Genomic DNA, 18,251 nt, shown 5'->3' on the forward strand with positions numbered 1-18,251 from the left:
CACACGGTTGCAATAGCAATACAATATTTGGAGCCCGATTAAACACTTCCTTAAACTATATTTTACCGAAATATTAAAACCGTACCGAAATGCAAAGCACGAGTATCACATCAAAACATTGCGTTTTGACATTTCTTAAATTGACATGCCGTGTGGCTTACCCAGTGAAAATTGTATACCAATCGTACAAGACTAGCAACAAACAACGCCACTCTGCGGTCGGTGTTCGAACCTCGTACAACTCATTTGAAATTCTTCGTTTTTATAAATATGTGTGATACTTACACGCAACATATTAATGTGAAATTATGAAACTTTAATTCGCTTTACTATTTTGTAACGTTTTATTTTATTTTGCTTCAAAGATCCAGCAAGTGTTTATTGCTTATCGCCTACTGATTATAACAAGAACATTTAATAGCGTCGTAAGTCATGCTGTTGGTTTACCCATAAATTAAGAGATGCAAACAGGATTCCTATCCACTACGTCCGCCTTTCGCGTGTCACATTTTACCTTCCTTCCTATTTCGATTCGGAAGCTGAACTTTTTGATTACAAGACGGAAATAAATTCTGCGCTTTCAGTACCTTCGTCGTTAACCGAGGCTTACGTGAGTAACATTGAAAAGGAAAGGAACGATGAGTAGATGTATAATAGTTATAATAATAATAATAATACAGAATTGGCCACGTAAGCGCGTGGGCTTTCAAAAGGTTTGGTGCTTTCTCGTTTGTCTTACAAAGTAATTCTTACAATTTTATCCGTAACACTACAAAACCTCGAACAGGGTAAGAAAAAGAAATGATACAAGCACTGGAATTCTTTCTCAGGCCACATTTTCGCCCCACTTTCAACTCAATTGTCCAGAGACCGTGTCCCTAGTTGTTGGGCATGCCGAAATCGTGGCGCGGCACAGGCGAAAGGAAAAAGTTATAAATTAAAGTTCATAACACACCGCATCCCTACACAGCTACACAATGAAACATACAGAGAAGTAACGTATTGAAGAAGAGGCATTTTTGGCATATTATTTGTCTTTAACGCGTACGCCCGCTCTTTTATCGTGAAAAACGTAGGCGATATTCTAATTGCTTTAAATCCGCATCCTGCGTGTGTTTTGTATATCGCTACATGCTAGAGTTAAATTGGTGTTTGCCATCATCATCGTCGTCGTAGTGTATAAATTGTGTGTAAATTTGCTCGCGCGACCCTTTGAGTCTTTGTCCGTGTTAAAAAATCGTCGGCAAAAAGACACAATACTCAAGCAGCTACGTTCACCTCGCGTCACAAAAGGGAACGGGTATAAATGTCGATATAAACAGTTCGATTACAATCGTACTATAAGAGTTATATTAGCAAAAAACGGTAGTAAACGTGTGTGTGTGTATATCAATGTTTAACTTTTATACTGGTGCTCTCCCCTAAATCCTAATCGTCCTAAATAACCTCTCGTAGGTGTAAACTTGTAGAGTGCAGTGCTTATGCCTGTGTGTGTTTTTGCGTGGCTGGCGCTTGCATATTATTGCTGCGTACATAATTTTTGGTCATTCATATGCAAAAAAACGGAAGGAAATTTTCGTTTCCAATAAGATCATCACGCTTTGGAAGATACTCTTATAGTGTGTGTTTTTTCTTCTCCATCGTTCGCTCAGGATTGACGGTCAATAGTCTGGAAGAACCACTCGGTAAACCGTCTCAGTTGCTGCACGGCCGCCTGGCTTTCGTCCTGCAGGCGCCGATTTTCCTCCGTCAGTCGCCGGACGGCGTGTTCGAGCGATCGACGGCGCCGCTGTTCGCGCAGCACCCGGTCCGACAGTTGGCTCACTTGGCTTTGCAGTTCCGGTAGGCTGGAGCTGTTCTGGAGGGCCATTAGGACCTGATGCTGAGCACTGCTACTGCCTGTTGACACGGGCGAAGCAGAGCTGGGGGTGGAGGAAAGATCAGCACCGCTTCCGATGCTGCTGCCCGTCCCACTGATGCTGCTACCGGAAGCAACTCCGTTCGGGATACCACCGCCGTTCGTCGCACCCGGAGCCATCTGCTGTAGCTGTTGAGTTTGATGTTGTTGCATCTGTTGCGCTTGCTGTTGCTGCTGTTGCTGCTGCTGCTGCTGTTGATGATGATGGACCCCGTTCAACACTTGACTGATGTCGTCGTAGTAAACGTTACTTCCGGGATGTTGCGATTTGGCCACGGTTTCGGAAAACTAAAACAAAAATGGGTAACGTTAGCTATGTTGTTATTTGTAAGAGAGGAGCATGTTATCTCCTACCTGTGTCATTGCTTTGGTTGCCGTATCGACTAAACTGCTCCAGTCCATCTCCTTCATATCGGGTAGCGGAATTTTCCCACCACCACTGCCGCCACCATTCGTCGCCGTTCCATTCTGGGCTGGTGATGGCACACCGTTCTTCAGTATACCACCACCGTTAGTATATGGAGATTGTTGCTTCCGACTCGGGGACATTTTCAGGTGATCCTCGTTGAGATGGTGCTTCCCCATTAGAAGCTCACTGGCCGGACTGGAGCTATTCGATGTCGTCGACGAGATCACAGTTGCTGGGCGAGCCGTGGTGAAGATTACATCCTCTTCACCCGATGCCATCCCACCACCACCGTTACTGTTGCTACCGTTGCTGGCAGGGCTGCTGGAACCTCCTCCATTTATGCCACCATTGGCAAGCTTCAGTCCGGCACCACCACCACCGCCAGCTCCCGATAGTTGCTGATTCGAACCGAGATGATTCATTGCTTCCCGTGAGCGACTCTTCTGGGGAATCGGTTTCAGTCCACCGCCCAAGCTGGCGGCGATGTTGCCCAAACTGTGACTGTTATGATGACCCTTCTGCATGCGCTCCATACCGCCGGCGTTAAAGTTGTCATCGTTTGCAATGTAGTCCGGGTTGATCAGCTTCATCAAATCCTCCTGCAGCGTGCTGCCCGTATAGTTGACGCTGTTTCGCTGCGGATGATGCTGGCCACCTTTCAAGGCTCCACTTCGCAGCTTCGTTTCCCCGTTCGCGTTCGGTCGTGGGCTATTGTTTCGACTACTAGATGCACTACTTCCCGAGGTGGGAGCCTTCTTGCCGTTGATCCCGTAAATGTTCGTCGTGGTGGCCGATCGCCGCAGCTGTGGTGAATTGTGTCGAGAGAGATCTTCCTCCTCCGTCGCACTCAGATGGTGGTTGGAGAGGTTCTTTAGCGAACTACTGTACAGGGGTTCTGGGTGGCCATTTCCTGGCGGACCCATCGATTGATGCTGCTGCTGTTGTTGGTGTTGTTGTTGGTGTGCCATTGATCCTCCATCGGTACCGTTTCCCATTGCATCAGCAATAATCAGCCGCTTCAGCAGAGCAATGTTGGCCGATGTATCCGATCGACCTGCGGCCGATCCGTTCGCCTGGTGTGATGTATTTCGAACTTCGTTGTGAAGGGATAGTGGCCTCGGAGTAGAACCCGCCAATGGTAGAGAGTTGCTCGAAGCGGTCAACTTTGGATGATGGTAGTTACCGGCGGGATCCGATGGTGGCGGTGGTGGAGCCATCATTGAAGACGCTTCCTGGGGCGGATCCAGCACATCGTACCAACGTTCATCGTTCGACGAATGTCCACTTGAAGAAGAGGTTAACGTGCCCATCCCCATGTCCGTCGCGTAACGCTGCTGCTGCTGCTGCTGTTCGACACCACCGCCGGAAGCGACGGGGGTAACAGGTTGGCCACTGCCAGCACCAGGGTTTACCACGGGCGCCGTAAAAGAACGACTGCTGCTACCAGTTCCGTATCCCGAGCTATTGCTCGATCGTGGTGGAGAAAAATTCCGCTCGTATCGACGTCGGTGGCTTGCCGATGATTGAAGCTGTCCCCCGGGTAGCACCTTCTTACTGCTACCACTTCCGCCGACACCACCGCTACCATTCTTTCCGCCACCACCTTCCACCAGCATGCTGTCATACTCGCTTTCGTAGTTCATCGAATTGAAGCGACAGTTTTGCAGTGTGCATCCACGCCGAGGCGTAAAGTCGGCAAACGACTCGATCACCGTTACCGTCACCTGCGCCGAGGTCTTCAGTAGATCCACCATCTGATCGTGCGACAGGGTCGCCACCGCCACCTTGCAAATCTCCACCAATCGGTAGCCTTGCCTCAGCCCGGCCGCCCACGCCTGGCCAGAGATTTCCACCTGCGTCACAACGCCGTCCGGTTGCACGTGGAACCCAAGCTGACCCATCGGATTCCGGCGTAGGCTCAGCTCGAGCGCACCGCATCCATTCGTCACCGCCCGTAGCCGCTCGATCACCTCCAGCTGCTCGTCTCGGTCGCCCGTATCGCGCATGTTTAACGTCACGCACTCGCCTTGATGGTAGTACACCCGCAATGAGTTCTGACTCGTCGACCAACCGAGGATTGCCTTGCACGGTGTCACGAAGATTATCTGTCGGGTACACTCTTCGATCAGTACGAACGTTTCCGCCGAGATGCCAAGGAAGCAGTCGACCTGTGTCGATTGGCCACTGTCGTGCAGGACCACTTGCCAACAGAACGCTCCCCGCTGGGACAGATCACCGGAGAAGCGCGGTTTACTCGTGCGCTCCCGTTTTTTGCTCGGGAAGATCGAGAATCGTTGTCCGGTGTCGACCACAGTCGCCGTGCTGTAGTTAGTGGCCAGGTCTTTAAGGTACTCCTGGCGCGTCCGAATAGCCATCATCGCAAACTTCACCGATCGATGGGCCGCATTTTCCGCGTTGATTACCTTCGACAGGAGAAACTCGGCAAACTGCTTGCCCCTTGGGTAGTGCGAACCGGCACGTACCGGCGGTCCAAACACCGGTACATCCTTCGAGCGAGACACGGCTACCCGGTACTGAGTGTGCTCGGAACAGGGGTTGACCGCGCGAACAATAATAAACACGTGCTGGAACTGGCTCCGGATGTTTTTCGGCGTGAAGGGGGCCGCACCGGGTTCCTGGAACACGATCGTCACGATGTCGTTGCCGATGTGACGCTTGCGCAGTAGCTGCTGCCGGTTGTTCGGCGTGAAGGGCAGCATCGTCGACACGTGGAACATGATCTCGCAGTCCTGGTGCGACGCGTACAGCGAGTGCGTCCCGGTCGAGTCGGTCTTGTTGTCCAGGCCCGCCTTGTAGTGCTCGAAGCCCTTCAGCCGGACGCGCTTGCCGATCGTGTCGAGAAACTCGTTGAACGCCGGCCCAGCCTCCTCGTTGTTGTACATATCCTCCTCGGACGCCTGCCCAGCCCGACAGTACAGAATGCCCACCTTGTACTTGTTCGTGAGGCCCTGCTCGTCGAGCTTGAGCAGCTGCTGCTCGCACTGGGGCGTACCGACCGCCAGCCGGAGGCAGTTGATTTGTACTTCTGGCGCCACGTACTCGAGAATTTCTTTGGTATTGACGTGCTTGCCGGTACCGCGCGCGTTCGGTATCGAGTCCTCGATGACCGAACCGCGCAGCGTCAGCAGCTCCGAGGTGCGCACGATCAGCCGGTACAGGTACTGCTCGTTCGAGTGCGTGGTCGTCGGGGCCACATCCGAGCCGTGCAGGGCGAGCGTTTGCGTTGGGTTTGGGTTGAGTTTTTCGCGCTTGATCGAGATCGCGACCGGGCCCAGATGCTCGTCCATACCGAACCAGTTCTGATGCTCCTGGCCGAAGAAGTACTGCCGGTAGTAGAGCGCCCCGTTGTCGATCTGTTCGATCGGTCGGGGTCCTTTCTGATACGGGCAAGTGTAGCCCTTCCACAGCGTATCGTTGGCGCCACACTCCAGCACGGATACACCGTACGCAAGTGCCGGACGATGGATCGCCCTTCGTTGACCGGGTGGTAACGCCGCCGACGATGCTGTTGTCGCTCCCGACCCTGCCATTCTCGTCAAGCTCACCTCACGCTCCTCCTCACCACCGATTTCGTTCCTGAAGAAAGGACAATTCTCCAACAGTTCGTTCTGCTGCCCGTCACCGTAATCCTCGTCCACGCTTTCCCCGTCCGGGGTGGACGAGCGCGTCCCATACGTGGCCGCCGCCGACGCACCGGTCGTCGTGTTGCGTCGCCGCTCGAGCAAGAAACCTCGCAGCTTCGCCGCATACCCCAGGTTCGCCGTCAACGAGCGGCAATCGAAGTGAGCAAAGGCACGCCTCCGTTGGCGCTCCTCAATGTCCGCCGATGAAACGGTGGTCGTTGTGGAGCTGGCGCTCACATTCAACGCCATACACAACTGACTATCATCCAACGAGGCCGCCGCAGGTGAAACGCCATTGGTAGCCGCCGCGGTTGCCGCCGAGGCCGATTGGCGGGACTGTTTGCTCGAACCGTTCGATGAACCGTTGCTGCTGCTTCCACCGCCGGCATTAGCACTCGAGCCCCACAGACGGTGAAACTTATTGCGCAACTTTGGACTCGCATTTCCACCCCGATCGACGGCGTCCTCTGCTCCACTGGCGGTACCGGAAGTGACACCATTCCCGTTCACACCCACCGCTCCTCCTCCACCCGTGTGATGACTGTGGCCGTGGTGTTTGTTCAGCGAGTACAGCAGCGAGGAAGCATCCAACCCGAACGGTTGGTACTCCTGGAGCATGGTGAGGAAGTTCTCGCCGGTTGTTGCCGCCGAAACGGGACCCGCTCCACCCTGGCCTCCATGGTGGTGATGATGATGCGCGTGACGATCGGACGATATCACATCGATCGAGCCGTGGCTGCCGTACTCTCGGCGGAGATTCGTCCCACCCGGATGCAGATGATCCTGCCCGGCGCTTCCATGATCGTGGATCAGCTCCAAGCTCGAATTGCTCCGGTACAGATGGTCGGTGTGGCTGTGTGGGGACAGTTTGGTCGGTACGATTCCACCGCCGCCATTTCCCATTGCGACCATCTGCCGCTGCACGTACGAGTAACGTTCGTGGAGCGAGTTTCGAGCGAGCCCGGCATCGACCCGCGCCCTGCGGACGTTGCTTTTGTAGTACTCAACGGCGTGCATCGCGCGTTCGCGAGCCGATGGACGTGCCTGGGGTGGCACACCCGGTCCTCCTCCTCCTACGGCCGCCACTAATGGTGCTCCCGGAGGATGGGACACTATTGCACCGGGTGGATGAGGATGATGCATACCCGAGGGAGGCAGTTGATGTGGCCCACCACCACCAACATGGCGTTGTTGTGGCGGTTGTCCCTGCTGTTGTTGTTGTTGTTGTTGTTGCTGCTGCTGTGGGTGTCCCATCATTGCAATGCCGGCACCGGCAATGATCGGCGTTGGCATCATCTGGGGAAGGACAGTAACAGGTCCGCCGTTCATGTGAGGTGGTGGTCCTCCAACCTCCGTCACGTTTATCATCCCATTGCTAGAGTCCTGCGGATGGAAGATCAAAAGGAAACAAAACACGATTAGAATAGAGGAAAATCAGTCCGCCAAGGGTTGGCATCGCCGGCTTTAGATCCCATTACGGATCTACATTAAACTACAAATCAAAAGGAGCATCACCAAGCGACGATCATAAAATCAAAATGAGATCATGTTGGGCAGAATAGGGTACCCTCAAAAAATTCCTTTTCTCTTAAGTAAACGCCGCGATCTCCATGTGATGCCACGGTCAGTGTCAGCATCCCAAACTGTCCGGAAACAACCAAAAATGCCCGCACCGGGGTTGAAGTAAATGTTCCCTCCTCCGATGGATGCTTTCAAATTTAATCCAGCGGCCTAATTATTGGCAATTGTCTTTCCCATTGGCCCCGCGCGGCCTCAATTTGCTTCTACCACCTTCGTTGTTACACGAACACCTTTTTTTCTCATCTACTTTCGTAAGCATCATCGATCGTATTGGTCGCTCTGGAACCATTCAGGTTCTTTATTAAAGTACTTCATTGAACGGATGCGGGAGTCCCTTCCACCGTTTTTCGGTTCATCCCGTCACCCAAAACGGGATCGCCGGTTCGTCGACTGCATCGCGAAGAGGGTAAAAGTATGACCCGGATTCCGGGTTGCTGGAGCATCTCTCAACCAGTGCCCTCAAAACACGGAACGGGTTTTGGTGGAAGACCTTAGCGGATGTTATTCTTTATACCAAAATATGAGGCAAGCGAACAAAAAATCCTGTAGCCCGGCACTCTGCCGGCAAATGAACTGAATCAGTTTTTGAAGGTAAGTTCGGTTAATTTCCGGAACTGCCCACCGGATGGATGCGTCATTCAGGGCACTACTCAGCGCCAAGTTAAAGGTGAAACTAATCGAAGTTAAAGTATTTCCATCGTTCATCACTGACTGTCCTGCCAGAGTCTCTGCTCTCCAAAAGGCATCCACTGTAAATCACACGTCACAAATCGCGACAAGCAAGTTTCAAGAGAAAGTGTGTGCCCCTCGTGAAGATGAACTCTGGCCTCATCGAGCCCACATACAGACATACAGGTTCATTATGTTCGTCATGATTATATCATTATGGGTAGCTAAAAGCGTATTTAAAAATCCGTTTTCTTTTTAATACGATACCACCTACAAATGAGGGTCTTCTCGGAGTGCACTTGTACGCAGCACCCGGAAGTATCCTCCATAGCATAATAACCTTTTCGTGACATGGAACTGGGCCGCGATAGCAGCCGGATATGATGGTACAATTTACACGTTCGATGGAGAAACCTACCAACTTCAAGAAACACCCATTCATTCTCCCGGTTCAACCCGGCGTTCCGAACGGTGACGAACGTCAAACACGGGACGACCGACCATGGTGTGTATGTATCTGTAGACGATACCCCAAAAACCCGTGGCCCGTGGACAGACCCCGTCACTCGATGGTTGCATTCAATCTAATCTAATTTTATAGCGCATTAACACTTCATTTCAGACGTCCCATTCAGCCCTAATGAAGCGTTGAGCTTCGAAGGACCAGCACCAGCAGGACCGGCTGCGGCGTGCTCTTCCTGTCCGAAATCAGAATGAGCATCAATCATGAGGATTTTGTAGGAGGTGATTATAAAACCTATACCTTTTCGCTTCGGCACAACAGACTTGCACAAGCTAAGGGAAAGAAAACACGACGGAGTTTAGAGTTTGGTAGCCTAAAAATTGAACGTCGTAAAAGAATATAGAAACAAAAAAGAAACAAGCTGCAATTGGACGCCATGATGGGGCCACGCTAAGATGAATTTTCTATTTCTCTTTATTTCATCCCCCATCAGAACGATTCTTGTGCATTCAGACATAATGCCAGACCTATCGATGATGATCGTCGTTCGTCTTCTGCGACGAGAATAGTACTCCGTGGCGGAAGGCATAGAGAACGAGTTGTCGGAAGATTTGTGTGATCCTCCGATTCGTCAATGCAGCACAGCTGCATCAACCCACCGCCTGATCGTGCCCGAAGGAAGCCAATCCCTCCGCTTCATCCCCGAAGGAAAAGGTAGGCAATAACCAAACCTCCACCGCAGAGCGACTCGAGCCAGAGATCGATTTGATGCGCTGTCTGGGATATTTACGATGCTTTCCCCTTTGCCGACCGATCAACCTTAGTGGAACGACCTGGATCGAGGAACCTTCTACAAGGAGTATAATTGTGCACCGCCTTTTAAAAAGAAACTTTGCGTTCGGAAGGATTGTGTTTCCTGCACTGAATTAGTCGTCCAATGTTTTCGGTGTCTTCTGTGGACGTCTTCGCGCCAATTAAACTGTCGATCGTAGCGCGGTTTCATTGGTTTGGATAGTCCGTTTTGTTTTCAAGGCTTCGCGCCAAAGCCAACGATGCGCAAGTAAAACTGTCGGACTGGATGGATTGATGTAACTGGACCATTAAAAACCCAGCATACACCTTCGGCGTGTCCAGTGGTATTGTGTTTTTTTTTATTTAAAGTGAGAAATCAATACACTCTATTTGTGTCAATCAATGTTCGAATAGATGTTCGATCGGTTGGCAATATTGACCTCACCCTCTTGAGGTCTTGCGATTTAAACGCAACTAATGAGAAGAGGGACCTCTTGATCGAAGGTGTCTGCGCTGTCTGCGATGTTGCAAACGGGTAACGGGGGTTTTGTGTTTTTTACTCCCTGTCCAACCAAGACTTGCAGCAACGCCGTCGGTCGATCGTGATCCCGTTGGCTTCGCTGACTTCCTAGACTTGCATTGCTCCTTGCGTCACCACCTCTAACTCTTCTCCCTCTCTCTCTCTTCAGTTTTCTATTTGACGCTGCAAACGGGTCTATGGACAAGCAAACAAAGACCTTAAACTTTGTGCCAACAAACAACCAAACCGAAGCGATCACCACTCCCCGTCCCTAGAAGACCAAGGTGGGGTTGAGACGACAGAGCACACGTTTCCCCGCGGTTCATGTTCTGCAGTGCAGTCGGTGGGTATTTCTTGTACCAGAAAAAAAACGTAGAACCCCACGAGGAGGTGGTGCTGGTGGTGGAGCGCGAACGCAAAAGTCAACGAAAGTAGGAAAACGTGTTTACGTCGCGCGCGTAAACAACGACGAAAACCTCCGCGCCAAAACACGTTAGCTGGGCATATCTATTTGTGTGTGTGTTTGGGTGAAGAAAGCCTCCCTTTACTGCAACCCGTCCGTACCGAGAGAAAAGTCTACAAAAAGGAAGGTGTGTAAGGAGCCCGGTACTTTCTTCTTAATAAGAGTATTTTGTTGCGATGATGCGGCGCGGAGGCGTTCGGGAAGGAAATTTACTGCCGCGACCCAGACTAGTGCCCGTTTCATCAACCGGTCTCGGGATCCAAACCGGTCTTCCTTTACCGGGAGAGCTTGCGGCCGGGTTTCGATGCATCTGCACGATGCACAATTGCATGCTGTAGTACCATCTTTGCTACCATCAACTCCGATCGTGAAGCCACGCGAGAAGCACCAGGAAGAAGAGAACAAAAAAACGTAAACAAACCATCATAAACCCGGTCCCGCCGTCCGCTTCCTCGAAGAACGGGGTGAAGATAGGTTGATGCCGCAGGTTGTGCCAGCAGCGGTTTTGAGGAGGGGAGATACTAGGCACTAATGTGCGATGAGGTGATGACAAAGCGGCTTGACGAACCGGTCTCGCAGCAGCATACGTCTGTTTATTCTCGCGGGAACTGTATCAAGAAACGATGCTCGTCTATATTTTCTTTGACGGAAAATTCCCCTCATTCGATAACGAAAAGCCTCAAACGTGTGGAAGTTCCATTTCGTACTTAGACAGCACAACCGGTGCGGTACTTAGGGCCAACAGCAGGCTTTTCTTACAGCCAAAGGTGGCAACTCTTACAACATTACCCTTTTCGTGCACCGGTGCGTATGCAACATCCCGTTCGACAATAACCTGCTTGTGCATCGCCTAAGGCCAATGTGCGTATATAAGGTAGCAACAATATCGGAAAACAATTACGAGCCGCTTATGGTAGCAGAGCCTCGCAACGGGAAACCTCCATAACGTACACCGAGAGGGACACGGATATGGCGCAAGATGTTGATGACCATGTTTTTATGCACTAACACACGGCATATGATTTCAATTTACGAAGGATAAGATGGTGGCGGTGGACGATGAGGAACGTCGCTTCGACCAATATGGGTATAGGAAGCCGTGAGGTCAGTTACATTTATTAACTTGTACCTATAATCGGTTGGATTCATTCGCAGGAATGCTGGTTGATCTCTTATTTATGTTACATGACGAACAATGGATGAGAATTATTCTTTCAAGTTTCTTTTTAGCGAGATTTATTTTCAACCAATCGTTCACTGCAAGCAGGCGGTTTACAATTTTTATTATAACGATCTAAAACGCAAAAGCGGATTATTCTTTCCCGTTATCTCTTAGTTGAGTTGAGCCTCCTCGGATAACTGTCCACAACAAAGTGTAATATTTCCTTTTCATAAGAACTCCGGAACCACACACAGTCCAAAGTGCAGCCAAAATTGAACGGCTGGCATTATGAATGGAGCACGAAATAAGGAAGGAACGTGTTTACCATATCCCCATTGACTAACAGGACAGGACTGGCGAACGATCAAACGTGTCTTATAAAAGTGCTGACCATCAATCTCCCCCGTCAAGTGGGGCCATGAATTGAGTGGCGAGGAAGTTATCACACTATCGCCTCTTCCTTCCTCGATCGACTTGACGACGACAACACAGTCAAGAGCTTAAAAAGGCTAATAAACAAATTGTGCTACAATTGCAAGTATTGTGTAACGAGAGAACGTGCGACGCGGTACGGTCACATAACCCGGGCATCGAATCTAAACAGAAACCCAACCTGGAGTCCGGTAGGTATCAGAGTGCTAGGAGGTTCAGAAAACAGAAGATAAGAAGCGCGCCCGGTGGTACCGAGAGAAAAGCTACGGGTGGTCGTTCGCGTCTACGATGCGAGGCAATTTGTGATATGATAATATTGTTTTCCTCCCCGGAGCCGCCTCCGAGATCAGCATCAATCCGACGCGATGGGCATCACCACAGAGTGATCCGTGGGATGTCGACGACGGTCGTTCCCAAAATAAAAAGATCCACTGCAACTCCTCTCCCGGGAACCGATATACACAAACCACCACAGCGGGGACTGGGGACATCCATCGTACTTCCATCTTCGGGGGTACAGGCTGCTGTCGGGTTCAGCCTGGTTTCCGTCAACATCAGACGTCATCCCAAAGTGACTGCAACACAGTGTAATACCAACGGAGCAAAGTGCTGGCAAGTAACAGAAATGTGTGTAATGCATATTATGAAGTAATCTCACCGCACGATGCACATCTCGTATGCACCACCGCTCCACTCTGCGGATCAGTATAAATAAATAAATAGAGTTCCATTCTCACACGCTGGGGTGAGTTCGGTTTCGTCCCGCTCCCAAATCTCCATGCCGAACTCCCCGGAATCTCATGGTACTATAGCATAAGCGTTTGCCTGATTCGTCCATCCGATATCTCGCGCTCTCGGACGCTTGAGACGGATGTATATCGACGAGGGAACCCCTATCAGAACTCCACCACCAAGTTGAAAGGCTTGTACTGCAATGCCTCGGAGAAGGGCCGGACGCACAGTTCTGCTGCTGCACAGTTCTCACAAGAATAGAACGCCACCTCCCCCCGCTGCGTAAACCCACCGGACGGAACCAAGTGAGGCAGCAGCAGTATCAGTTACGAGCCGACACAAACAAGTCAAGCACGCATCACGGCTCACTGCCTTTTCCGCTGCACATTTCTTGATGTGTCCCGATAGCACACACCGTAGTTGGATACGATTGTCCGCAGGGAACGCAGGTACTAGGAGAGGCAGAAGTGTTCACATCGTGGCACTTGTGCACTTCATAAATATGCAGCTCGGCCGGCTTGCGGGAAACGGTGTGTTGACGCATCTTGGACCTCTCGGTGTCGGTGGATGCATCAGAATTTTACGACGTACGGTTTACGTCTACTACTGCCGCAATGCGCAATGGCGATGTTGTGCTGCCTACAAGCCCCGCTTGTGTGCCAAAGTATTCCCCGTCTTCGGTTCACTCTCGACCATACCGGGATGGGGAATTGAATAATCTTATTATAGGAGCGCCACGTTCGGTTGACTTTGAATGATGTGAAAAGAAACGAGTTCACAGCGAATCGCGTCCGAACGCGTCTTCAAAAGACTGATACCGTGCGACGTTACCTTCGAGTAGGCTTAGGTCTCCAATGGTCAACAGCTAAATCCCTTACGTGTAGCGTGGCCTAGTTTCAGTCTTTGTTTCAGCTGATCAACGCTCGCGACTGGCGTCGGAAGGTATTTATACTGTCCACATTTGGAAGCGCTTATTTCCAGGTGGTTTTGCGTACCCCCGGATGGATCGAATTGACCAACTCCGGAGCTGTTGTAGGAGGGTTTCCTCAGAACCGACGTTCTTTCGGCGTCGAAAAAGGAAGCTGAAGAATATCGGTTATACGATTTTACAACCGGTGTGGGAAGGGGGTTTATCTAAAGTGTGCACATTAGAAATCTGTTAGCCAAACTCGGAGAACGGAACCGCCACCACCATCGGCGGAACGTTCTTTGGCACGAGAGCACACAATCGTTTCGATTGTAAATGAATTGCTCGAAATTCAACAAAAAAGAGGTCAGTCCAGACCTGAAGCTATACGGACAGAGATCAGAGAGCTCGTGGATCTTCGGGACGGAGTAATCCGTTTGAGATGTCTCACTCATGTCCAACGGTTGGTCACAATAAGAAACGGACCGTGTTCCTTATGCTCTCGTTTCCCGTGTGTCCTCCCGAGCCCAAGAATGCGAATCTCAGGCCAGACCGAACACGGTGGACTGGCGCCAACCATTTCTTTTGCTTCATGTTTTTGTTTGCAAAAAAAGCCTCTGCTAGGGCAACGAACTTTCCACCTCACTTAGTAGGCGGGTGTGTTGCATTCCGCGAGCAGAGTCGGGTTTCGTCCGTCGACAGTAGTCACTGCCACGCATTAAAATCTCGCGTCGGAAAGTTTGTTCGTCGCAATCTGTTTTGCCACTGGAATTGTGCGGGTCATTATGCGAGGGAAGATGTGTTCAGCTACATGTGCATGGAAGAGGAGGGGTTCACACATTATTATCGCGCAAACGATCTTCATTGCCAAGGGACGCAAAAAGGTCCCGCGGGAATTAACAACAGAGTCGTGTGTGTTTATTCAAGATGAACTGCTTAATTTGTTCACCCTCTGTAAACAATTCTACCGTTTCTTTCTTTCTTATGCTAAATTTTTGCATCATGATCCAAAACGGAAGGGGGATAATAAGTGGATGAGGAAAAGTGTGCCTTGAGTCATAGAGCAGTCTCTTTGTTCCATCTACATTCCACATCAAAACACAGCTCAGCTTTCGCACAACATACCGATCATCAAATTGACACCGAACTATGCGGAAGAGTTATGGTGCATTACTCTTCCCCGTTAGGCTGCACTATATGGTGGTACGTCTCTAGTGAAACCTGAACAGCAAGAAGAGAAGAGCATTGCAACTCATAGAAGAAAAAGAGCAACGATCATAAACATTCCTCACATGCTTCTCACTACCATTGATTGCGACTGTCAATGGTTCTGACCGACTGGTGAGGAGCATATACACCTTACCCAAACACTTAGACACACACGCTCTACATGACGCGTTGACTATTTGTTCCGATCGTTAATTGACATTGGCGACAATGGCGCTTTGGCGGTGGTATGTGCCCCGTTCCGTAAGCACGCTAACGGTACTGACACACAAACCTAGCCCTATACCCGCACCCATTACGTTACTCCACGAGAGAAACCTCCACCTGTCAGGACTTTTCTAGCACAAGAGACTAAGAAACAATTAGGCAAGCATGTTGCTGGAGGGTAGTAGCCGCTTCGGTCCATACTTGAGGAAGTTCGTTATGGTTCTTCGTACGGTAGTGCCCGTGCAAAAGCCTTAAAGTGTGATATCACTGAATGGCCAGCGCTATTAGCCACTGGCCTCCACCCAGCATATGCTCTCGCGCAATAAAACCCTGCTCAATAAGGAAAATCGGCGGAACCATACGGAGCGACTATAAAACACCGACTCTGTGTGTCAACCTACTTCCTCTAACCTTGTCGTGTGGGCGGTAGCTATAAAAATCATCAACTGTGTTGGAATCTCTTTCACCTGTTCACCAGCGGCTGGAAACATATCGCTGGCACACCGATTTTGCCACATTCCACACAATATTAAGTTGGTTGAATGATCGCACGCGACGAAGAAGAATATGCATACGCGCGTTACGGTGACAAAGAGAACCTTCTTAGGGAGATTGGCCTCGAGCAGTTGCAGAAAGTTGTCACACTTGCATGCACAATAGCGCATCGATGCATGTTATGTTCTTTTCGGTTGGGATTTCCTACCTACCGGTTGTCATTTAATTTGATGAAGGAAGTAGATAACCCCGGTCCGGGAAGAAACCGGTAGGGCGTATACAGTGTCCTACTACTGTGGCTCCGGATCAGGTTCGGGGAGTCAATTGGCATGGTTGTCATTGTCGCCCCGTTGTTTCCACTTTCTTCTCCTCCCCACTGCGAGACTTGTCCGACTGTCGCGACTCGAGAGAAACATTCCATTGTGATTCTTCTTCTACCGGTTTTTACTTTGCAAAACTTTTACCGGTTAGCTTTTCCCAGAATACATTCCTTCCCTTCTCAATGGTGACGCAGACGACCGCATTGCATTGCGCAAGTTGAGAAAACAGAAATCTTGCTGAATGTGGATAAAAACTTTTAACCCTAACCCCACCGTCCCCTCTTCTCTCGTGGGGACGTAGAATATGCAAATATCAGACTCGGTTTCAATCTTGGTACGAACGTCTTGGAAGGCAGCGAAAAGAAAAATGAAACGACAGACGAACGTCGAAGCTCGAACAGTGAAATACTGTGCAAACATGATACAAGAAAATAAAACTACGAAAAAAAGAAAGATGATACGCAAGACGCGGGCAAAATGGCTACTACATCACACGTACACGAGGGAGAATCCATAGAGATGAACGCGCGAGAGCGCGTGACGAAGGAATTTGAATAATTCATCCAAGTGTCGACATAATGAGTCGATTGTTTTGAGGAGTCTCCGCGCCACGACGGTCGCCTTTTACGTGAGTATGCTAACGATTCTGTTTCTAGCTTTTCTCTCCAAATGATTTTCATCCCCCCGATGGTTCTTGGCTGGCGGGGGTGGTGTATAGAAACGCCTAGCCATGTCCGGCGAGTACTCCAAAGAATGGCTTTCGATTGTTTGGTGCCCCCGTGCGAGGGCGAAGCAGGGTGTGTGCCTTCGCGTTCTTCTATTATATTTCCATTTTTCAAACGATCTCTCGGTACCAATTTGCTATTTACGGCCACTCCGAAACGATCGTATCGACTCATGATGGGTGCTGTTTAACATCTCTACCAGAACGCCGTTGCGTTGAGTTTTGATGGATGTTTATCATTCGGATGTTCATTCTTCTAGGTTTCGGCTTGTTCTTCACTCGGGCCGGCACACCACCGACGCACTTTCGAGGTGATTGAATTATGACTCATTTTATGGTTATAGAGCTGTGAAGATGGATGAGTTGTGATTAGGTGTCGATGGAGTGTCATATTGTTTATGGCGGCAGTCCACAAACGTAACGATCGTTGCGGTCCAACACCCCAAAAGAAACAAAGAAAACTTTTACTTGGCGAAGGTATGTCGAAATCGAATTTAAACTTTACAGATGAATTAAATTAAATGTGTTGCGTAAAACGTAAGCTCGCGCTTTCTTAATGACAATTTTCTCTCCTTCGCGGTTTTCTTCATGTCTCGTGGATAATGACGTTAGCAAACAGCTGTATCAAAAAGCTACACGAGAGTTTAAGTATGGACCACGTTTGCAGGAAAAACGGAAACAGTAGCTCGTACTTAAAGCCGAGCCCTCGAACAGCAAATCAAACGTACGTGATATGCATTGGGTGGACGGATCTACGGATGATCGTGACTTTACCACCGACCTTGATGCACGACTCGGATGACAGAGGCATTGCTTTAGTGATGGCATAAAATTTGCAAGTCGTACAGACTACTGCCAGACACTCCTGGCCATAAGGGTAAAAGAACCACGCTAAGACATCACCACGTTGAACGGTTCATTCACGAAGAGATAAGTAGCACACGCTTTCTAGAACCGTTTCTCGGCCGATGCTGCATAATGATGAGCTGCTTCGCCTTCTAAAGACCACCATCGGGGAGCGCAGAGCCCGCTTTGGAACAAATTGATGTCAATTGCAGTCAATTGGAGAGATCTCACAGGGTGTATCGAACTCAATTGAGATATTCAATTTATCCACACCCTTCGGCGAAAAGTCCTGCCTCAACCAGGGCGCGAGTGGACGCCCCTCGTTTCATTCGGAGAAGGTGTCGGGCAGATTGCGGAGGCCTAACCTAATCAACTTGCCAATGTTTTATCGTGTGACATCACCTTCAAAACATCACTAAGAATTACGGAACATCTACGATCTTGGGGTCGATCGTTGGTGGCGTTCTTCAAAGAGCTTAGATCCCCTCCTCGGTATTTCATCGTGATCGTTTTTTTTCGAACCTTTGAAACCTAACACTACGTCTTCGCTTAATCGTAGGCCGTAGGCGATAACACTCGAACACCAAATCCAATTCGACGACCAACCATATCCTGCCCGCGCAGGTCAAACCATTTGAACATAGCAGGAAGAACTAACGGAGCGATAATTTATATCGCACGGCGAACAACTGACGACTGACACCAGAGCGTGCCGTAAGATATTCCTGACCTGGACCAAA

General features: G+C 50.0%; 1 protein-coding gene across 1 annotated transcript in view; it reads right to left on the bottom strand.

The window, feature by feature from the left end:
* Positions 1-343: 343 nt before the first annotated feature.
* Positions 344-18,251, bottom strand: part of LOC131281516 (signal-induced proliferation-associated 1-like protein 1) — a 57,220-nt gene continuing 39,312 nt past the window's right edge. Inside the window, exons 2-3 of the mRNA XM_058310853.1 lie at positions 2,273-7,354; positions 344-2,206 (exon numbers count right to left, since the gene is read on the bottom strand). Coding sequence (XP_058166836.1) covers positions 1,649-2,206; positions 2,273-7,354 — 5,640 coding nt within the window. The 3' untranslated portion in view covers positions 344-1,648. The remainder of the gene's footprint in view (positions 2,207-2,272; positions 7,355-18,251) is intronic.

This window comes from Anopheles ziemanni, chromosome 2 (assembly GCF_943734765.1).
Source record: "Anopheles ziemanni chromosome 2, idAnoZiCoDA_A2_x.2, whole genome shotgun sequence".
In the NCBI taxonomy this organism is placed as follows: Eukaryota; Metazoa; Arthropoda; class Insecta; order Diptera; family Culicidae; genus Anopheles; species Anopheles ziemanni.